The 8,502-nt window shown below is 41.1% G+C and overlaps 2 protein-coding genes across 3 annotated transcripts; both read left to right on the forward strand.

Annotated features, from left to right (window-relative positions):
- The first annotated feature begins 269 nt into the window (after nt 1–269).
- On the forward strand, nt 270–7,440 carry LOC100285799 (uncharacterized). 2 transcript variants are annotated; one of them, XM_035962295.1, is made up of 12 exons: nt 270–719; nt 1,116–1,151; nt 1,631–1,704; nt 1,835–1,875; nt 1,963–2,034; nt 2,112–2,307; nt 3,312–3,407; nt 3,544–3,611; nt 3,707–3,908; nt 4,265–4,348; nt 5,018–5,086; nt 7,179–7,440. In XM_035962295.1, exons 1-11 carry the CDS (start codon nt 485–487, stop codon nt 5,075–5,077), a joined length of 1,164 nt encoding a protein of 387 aa, XP_035818188.1. In that variant the 5' UTR covers nt 270–484; the 3' UTR covers nt 5,078–5,086; nt 7,179–7,440. The 2 variants fall into 2 exon arrangements, with proteins under 2 accessions (XP_035818188.1, NP_001152161.2); NM_001158689.2 differs by lacking the exon at nt 7,179–7,440 and having other exon boundaries at nt 448–719; nt 5,018–5,482.
- On the forward strand, nt 5,988–6,852 carry LOC100281347 (50S ribosomal protein L10-like). Its single transcript, NM_001154265.2, has one exon. The coding sequence runs from the start codon at nt 6,066–6,068 to the stop codon at nt 6,732–6,734; it is 669 nt and encodes a 222-aa protein (NP_001147737.1). The 5' UTR covers nt 5,988–6,065; the 3' UTR covers nt 6,735–6,852.
- Nucleotides 7,441–8,502: the final 1,062 nt, after the last annotated feature.

Below are 8,502 nucleotides of genomic sequence, written 5' to 3' on the forward strand. Positions count from 1 at the left end.
ATATGAGATGTGGATGGGTATTATATTTGAGATAACTTTAGGCCTTGTTCGTTTGTATCGGATTGGTGGGTCGGAACAAATTCTAACCAGATTAATTCTCTAATTTATATAAACTTTGATTAGTCAGAACGATTCCGGGTGCAATCCGACACAAACGAACAAGGCCTTATGAGTGTTTGAGATTGCTCAGGGTTTCAGTTCCAACGTGAAGAGGTAGCTTATAATATAAATTTAAATAATCTAAATAATAAATAAAATAATTTACTAAATGCCTTGTAGACACAATTTCAGCTCCAAATTTTCTGAGGTGGAGCAGTCCCCGCTTGGCGGCTTGTCTAGAGAACTCACCCGCCGCCACGCGCGAACGCAACCAGCGACGCCTCGCGGCCGCGGACAGCGCGGAGCCAGACGCCTCGCATTCGCTGAGAAGCCGAAGCCCGTAGAGCACAGGAGTTGTGGACTTCTAGAGCACGGCGGGTCTGGTATGAGAGGCTTCCGCTTTGCGTTGGTCCGTGCGGCGCGGTCGCGGTCGCGGGCGGAGCACCAGACCGTGCAGCGCCGCCGGCCGTCCGATGTGGCCCAACGTTTTTCCCACACCGCGCCGGCGCCGGCGAGGCCATCTTTCGGCATCGCGTTCGACATCGATGGGGTCATCCTGCGCGGCCGAAGTCCGATCGGGGGCGCGCCGCGGGCCATCCGACGCCTATATTCCGAAGAAGGTAACGCCCTTGCGCCTTCTCGTACCCTGCTGCATTCGACCCATTCGTTGAAGCACTTTGCACTTTCAACAGGACGACTCATAGAGTGTCTCGCTTCTGTGTTTGTAACGGCGAAGTAGTCTCGGATGTTTGGCCATGCTTGACGCATTCGTGTCTTTTGAGCATTTTGTTGAACAGGTCCACGTCGTTAGGCATTGTATCTTGTGTATTACTCCATTATTAAATCGCATTTGGATTTACAATTGAATTTTTAGGCTGCATCGTCTACTCATTTCTGGAGTGCGAACCTGTGAGAATAATCTGTTCTGTCAATGTTGCTATTCCTATTTGCTAATTAAGGCATATAGCTTCTACTAGGGTTAAAGATTATGGATCACAGTTATTGTTCCTTTTCAGGTACCCTGAAGATCCCGTTTCTGTTTTTAACGAATGGTGAGTAGTTCAATGTGCCATCTGCACACAGTGTTTTGCTATCATTGTTTCATACTAGCTCCCTGTTTTGGGATATTTCTAAAAAGTTCCCACTTTATATCAAGAACGACAAAACCTGTTCTTTGATAGACATTATCCTTAACTAGACTGCCAAATTATGTGACATTATTAGACTGGTACATTTGATTATTTCGACCAATGTTGCATTATCTGCATTCAACATAACATGTTTTTTTTTGAATTATATCTATGAGGCAATCTTGTTCTGGAAAGGTTTATTATCAACTTTTTAATGCTGCAGATAACTGTTATATTTACAGTGAACAGTCCATCCTATTATAAGTTTTGTTATACCTTTTACATGGCCATCAGTAATCACAGTTAAGGGTTGGACAAAGCCACTATGGAGCGTGGGACTTTTAATTGCGTTGCTGAAGTTCTTATTGAGAGGTTATTAAGGTTTACCAATTTGTTGGTAGGAGGAGGTGTTCCAGAGCACAGAAGGGCCCTTGAGCTAAGCCAACTTTTAGGAGTCAATATTTCTCCAACACAGGTACTTCTGCAGTACTCATGAGTCATTGCTTATCTGAAGTTAGGAGAGAAAATTATTGCATTTATTTATTTTACCTTCTCAACCATTGGCTATGTTAAATTCCATCTACGAAATTTTCTGATGTGTGTAGGTTGTGCATGGACATTCTCCTTACAGAGAGCTGGTGAAGCGGTGTGCCTTTCAAGTACTACATCAATGATTTCTTGTTTCTTCATGGACTTGTAGCACCTGAATGGAACCCGTTTTTGAACTTTGCAGTTTTGAAGATGACCTTATTGTTGCTGTTGGAAAAGGAGAGCCTGCAGTAGTGATGTCCGCGTACGGATTTAGGTAGTTCTTCATGTTGCTATTACGATCATGGGTCAAATTTATGGTGTGAATTCCTCATGACTCGTCTGTATCTACAGAAAAGTTCTGTCCATAGATGAATATGCATCATATTATAAAGATATTGACCCCCTTGCTCCTTTCAAGACTTGGAAAGTTGGGCAAACAGACAGTCACATGTCTGCAAAAGTGCACCCATCATATGATGTTTATTCAGAGCGAGTTAAAGGAGTATTTGTTGTCAGCGATCCTGTCGATTGGGGAAGAGATCTACAGGTACTTCTTTCATGCCCGGGCCTCACTAATAGAAAATCTTCTTGGGCTGCAGTGGCGGATATAGGATTTTACTATAGGGTATGCCATCTAAAATTTTCATACATATTTGATCAAACCACTTAGCAATACAGTAAATTTTAAATTTTAAGGTTAAGTTAAAAATATAAATAATAAGTCTTCAATTCAGAAAGTAAGTTAAAAACATTCCTAAATTATAATATAAATAGATGAAAAGTCATACTCGCAGTTTATATGACATTTTAGCTGAGACATTCTAAGAGACATGATCAATATCTTAATTATATTAGATTCATCAACTTTAAAAATAAAATAATAAACGATAAAATAAATTATACTCGCACGGATTAAATCCTTAGTTCTCACGAGATAACACAAACAGTCACATAATATATACCGAACTGTTGATCAACATTGATCTTTTCCTGCCTCTCGACTATCGAAAGCTTAAAACCCATCATAAAGTTGTTAGACGTTTTGTCGTTTTCGTGAGCCTACACCCAGCAGTTTAGTCTCCAACGGCATCTCGCGAGCCATGTCCGTTGAAGAATCTAAACAATCGAGCGTTGGACTGTCGATTTTATCATTTTTATGTTCGTATTGTATATCTTACAGGTCATCTCAAGATTTTATTAGATAGATCCTAAGACCATAAGCCTAAACACAAAAAAACACAATCTACAAGACTATTTGCGTAACATCCTTTTTACTAAATATTTTAAAATGTTTTTTTATTTTCCCTATATATATACTTTGTATACGCTGAGTACGTGGGGTATGCCAGAGCATACCTGGTATACCCCTAGGTCTGCCACTGTTGGGCTGCATTTGTTTGATTTTCATAGAATATCTTAATGAGTGATCCATAAACACCTTCTTCCTCGAAAGTGCAGCTGTTTCATGTGAAATTGTGATTACTTCATTTTCAGATCGACATACATAAGTTTAATAATCTGTTTTTTTTTTAAAAAAAATCAATACGAAAGGTACTCTGTGACATCTTGTCTACTCATGGACTTCCTGGGACTGAAAAAGGTGATCAACCTCCTTTGTATTTTGCAGCTGATGATCTTGAATACCAGGTATGATGATATGTTAAGAATGGTGCTATATTGTGAACACCCTACAGGCCAAATTTTCTCTTATTTCCATCCAGGTTCAGTAATACTAAGATAACCATTGCACTGGAAGAAACTTAGTTTTGAGATCCTATGGCAGGCAGCATTTCCTTCTGAGCGGCTTGGGATGGGCGCCTTCAGGATAGCTTTGGAAAGCATCTTCAATGAGTAAGACATTTATTTGTTTATGAGATACTGTACTTCAAATTTATAAGCATGGTTGTGCGTCCAGCTTAATCGTTTTCTGCTCACTTAAATTTCAGAATAAATGATCATCCACTGAAGTATACATCTTATGGGAAACCTAATCCATTTGTGTTCAAGAATGCAGCAAACATACTTGAAAAACTTGTTATGAGTATGTATCCTAATTCACAGACACCAATGGAAGGAAAAGATTATCAGTTTTCAACTATTTACATGGTTGGAGATAATCCTAAAGTGGATATCAATGGAGCTATGAAGGTTAGTCTTTGATACATTTTAACATTTATATAAAAATATTCACTGCATGGAGTGGTTGATGGTACAAGGATGTTGTACAGCTTTCAATATCTGTTTCTTTGATGATATCAACATTGCCTATTAGTACAATATATATGATTGCAGAGTTGAACAGCTAGCTTGTAGTCCAACAAAAAAACAGGCTACCTCATCCATTGGAGGACAGCATTACCGTATTGAATAACATATCATCCACTTTCAAACATTTTCATTTTCTGTGTTGCTCTTTTATTACATTGAATTGAAAACGGTTATGAGCCAGCAAGCCATTGCTTTCTATCAAGAGATACTTAACCTGCATAATTTGAACTTTCCAGGCTGGCCACCCATGGTCATCTGTTCTTACAAGGACGGGTGTTTTTAGGGGAAAGGATAACGACCCACAGTTTCCTGCAGATGTGGTATATCTTATAACCAAAAACTTATATTCCACCCTGTGACTGTTAAGTTATCTGGTAACACATGTTTGACAAGAAAGTATGTGTACATGACAGATGCTTGAGTCTTAATCTTAGAATAACCAATTAACCATAAGCGACTTTCCCATCTTATAGCTCACACAGCTAGAGAGTTTTGGTATCCATGGGTCAAATCTCAAGTAATGACCTGCAAAACTGTGCCTCTTTGTTTTTGTTTGTGTAATGCACAATAAATGTCCGTGTTATAACTTATTGTGAGTCCTCTCACACCACAACGCCAGAAAATATATTGTAGGAACAAACCGGATTGTACTGGTGATAGATGTGGGCTTACTATTTGGGTGCCTTTCTTTTTCTCGTAAGAAAATAATTACCTACTTCATTTTTTGTTAGTATAATATGTTATATTCATGTTTCACTGGCAATCTGGGAGTTAATTATTTTATTTCGTTTTTTATGTTCCTTGGATTGTGATTTTCGCATATGCTGTCATAGCAGGTTTCCTGCTTAACTGAAATTTGTTAACTCAACACTATCGATCTGTTGCAATGGAAAATATCTAGGATGAAAACAAACATAGGTTACCCATTATCGTGAATTTATCATCATAATTTGATTGCTGTTCTGATAAAACTTGTGTTTGCCTATAAGGTTGTTGATACTGTTGAAGATGCCATCAACTATATTCTGGAGAAGGAACGTATACAGTGATGATACCATGTATGCTCCCTTGATCATTATCATTTGACATGCTTGACAAGACAAGATGTAGCCCTTTTTTTTTGGTCTAGTAAATTTATAATCCTTGGCTGGAACTGGAGGTCGACTCTTAGAACTCCACCTCGTGAACAGTGCAGTCTACAGTATAAAATAATGTTTTTGTTAAACTATAGGTAGACTGTTGCAAACAGCTTTATTCGTTCTGCCAACAAATACACGTTAGAGTCAGCAAGACATATTTTATTGCATTTTTTGGGTCCTGAAGAGGGTATTTATTACTATGTGTACAAAGGCTAAGGCAGGCTCCACGCAGTGGAACCAAAACTGAAATGAGCGTCGCTTGTAATAGATGTTCTTGTTTCCATGTAGAATATTTGCTTCTCGGGCTGCTCTTTACTTGTTCGAAGTTATGAATTATATAACGTTCCATTATTATAATAATTAATTCACCAAATTGAACATTCAAATATCTATCTTTCCACAACTTTTTTAACTACCTGATAACTTCAAATTTACGGAGTCAGCATTGATTCTGCTGCTTCTTGCATGGAACTGATTGGCTCAAGTTGTTCTCTACGTCCTCAATGTTTCTTCATTTTGGTCTTTTCCAACTCTTTTATGGCTGGTCTACATCTACTGATGTACGTGAAAAATGTTGTCATGCTGCTGAATTCTTTCGATGTTGTGTGTACTATAGGTGTAATTTGGTACAAATTCAAAGAAATTCATGAGTTAGCCTCTTTTTTCCCTTTCGCATAAAAAGATTTAGCCCTTTGCAGCTTTGCTTACGGACTAAACGCAGCCGAGCCACTGAGCGCTCGGCCCCACATAATCTAAATGTTCCGTAGACCCAGTCCACGTCTCGCAACAGATAAGCCCCTTTCACTCGTCTTTCTACTTCGTGCGGACTCCGTTCGTCCCTCCCAGTCCCAGCGCGCAACCCAACCCGCCGTTCCTCCGCCTCCTCCCGCACAGCAAAATGGAGACCTCCTTCCTCCCCACCACGCTCCCCACCGCAAAGCCCCTCCCGGCATTCCGAACCCACGCTGTAGCCGCATCGAAACTTCCCCAACAGCGCCCTCGCCGCTGCACCATACGCGCGGCCATCACCCGTGGCCGCAAGGAGGAGACGGTGACCACCGTCCGGGAGCAGCTGGAGGGCTGCTACCTCCTGGCTGGTATCAAGTACGAGGGCCTGACGGTGAAGCAGCTGCAGGGAATCCGCGACGCGCTCCCAGAGACCTGCAGACTGCTGGTGGCGAAGAACACTCTGGTGGGGAAAGCCATCGAGGGCACCCCCTGGGAAGCGCTCAAGCCGTGCATGAAGGGTATGAATGCCTGGCTCTTCGTCCACACCGAGGAGGTACCAGCCGCGCTCAAGCCCTACCGCGCCTTCCAGAAAGAGGAGCGCGTCGAGGAGACCAACGACTTCGTCGGGGCCGTCTTTGAGGGCAAGTTTTACGGGCCCGGAGACTTCAAGGCGCTCGAGACTATGCCCAGCCGCGCCGAGGTGTACGCCACGCTGCTCGGCGCGCTGCAGGGACCCGCTACGTCGCTCGTCGCCACGCTGCAGGCGCCAGCCAGGGATGTCGTTGCGGTGCTCTCCGCGTACGTACGCAAGCTCGAAGAGGAGGCTGGAGCCGCCTAGTGGGGTTGTGAAATGGTTGTCATCTCCCTTTCACTCCCTACTTTCTGTTTGTAGAATTCTGTGTACCTTAACTGGCTCCCAGTCACATTTGAATTGAATCACACTTTCCAGTTTACAATGCTTGCTCTTCCCCTGGAAGACTAAAGAGAGTACATTCGTGATTCTTAGCAGTTCTTTCTACCATGCATAGTATTCTAGGATCGGGTGAGATTGTAGATGAGGGTCAGGATCGGGTGAGATTGTAGATGAGGGCGATGACTAGTATGTAGAATGATTTGATAATTAGATTTGTGTTAGAGCAATTCTACCTGACTCTCACTGTCCCAGGGAGGGTTTCATGATGAATTGTACATGCCCCTGAAACAATTGTGATTGCTTATACTCTAGAGTGGCTGTGTTTGCTTATATACTGGTTTAGGATTGAGGTTTCTTTTTTTTTTCCAGTGAATATGCTGGAGTGTCATGAGATATAAATTGGCACTGTCATTTCAGAAACTCTGACAGTAAAAGGGGAAGTCCACTTATGCACTGACAGAACTCAAGCATTCAAATAAGTTGTAACAATCGAAGCAGAGTTAGAAATTCTTCTGGATAGCTAGAGAGACTCGCTTATTCAATGTGCACAATATCTTGATTGTATGAACATTCACTTGCTCTGGAATCACATCCACGTAACCATCTGTTTGGTGTGTGCTAATTGCCTTCATTGGTATTGGTTGTTATCATAAACTCATAATTTGACGAATGTAGCTAGTCTAATGGAGGACACTTGAGTCATGTGATTGTTGACAATGGTTTGAGTTGCACTAGCTGCAAGGTAGGTGAGTTTGCGTTGAATTTTCTTGGATTTGGTCCCGTAATCGAAGCCTTTAATCCCAGTCCTGTATGCATGACTCTAACAACCAAGTGCATCTTTTGTGACAAACAGGTACTAAGGTTTTTTTTTTCGTGAGTGGCAGTTTCAAAATTGTTTAAGCATTGAGCTATCAATTTGTGAATGGATGAGAAATTAAGAATGCAGTTTGCAGGACTGTTTTTACATGGTACTATCTTCTGGAATATTTGTCGCCGTCTAGTTCATTTTTGAACTAAACAACGTCAAATTAAAAAAAACGGAGTGAGTACTGGCTAGTGGCTAGCTATGAACATGAAATGCTAACTCTTTTCCTGGCAGGAACGGTCCCTCCCCAGGCATTATTTGGTGCACAGGTTATTGTAATGTAGTTGTAGGTCCTGGTCTTCTCGTTGTGTTATGTATTTACACCCACAATACCTTCTAACAATTACATACTCCATTCTCCCGGTCTTTTTTTTGCGTTTTAGTTCTCTTTTGTAGCCATCAATCATGATTAGTTTGATTTGGTAATGAAAAAAATATGCGGTTCTGTCTGTTTGTTCCAACATATACGGTGCCAGTCATCCAGGTAGATATCTGTTATTAGGAACACAATACTGACAGACGCAATTCACCACATGCACGGCACGCACAGATTCATGCCTATGAGTACCTTTATGTTTGTTCTATGTACAACGCAGCAGTCATTCAGTTAGTAAATGAATTATGCTTCTGTTATTTCTTTGAGCTTTCATTGATGAGGCAAAATGGTGAAACCATAGTTTTGTAGTAGTCTTCAGTGTTCATTATTCTTCCATTAATCATCAATGTAGTATTCTAAGCTTGTCACTGAATCATCATCATTATGACTAGTGAGATGATTTTCACGGCTGAAAGATGCAATCGCTTGTTATACCATATACATAAAGTTTG

Source organism: Zea mays, chromosome 9 (genome assembly GCF_902167145.1).
Source record: "Zea mays cultivar B73 chromosome 9, Zm-B73-REFERENCE-NAM-5.0, whole genome shotgun sequence".
Taxonomy (NCBI): Eukaryota; Viridiplantae; Streptophyta; class Magnoliopsida; order Poales; family Poaceae; genus Zea; species Zea mays.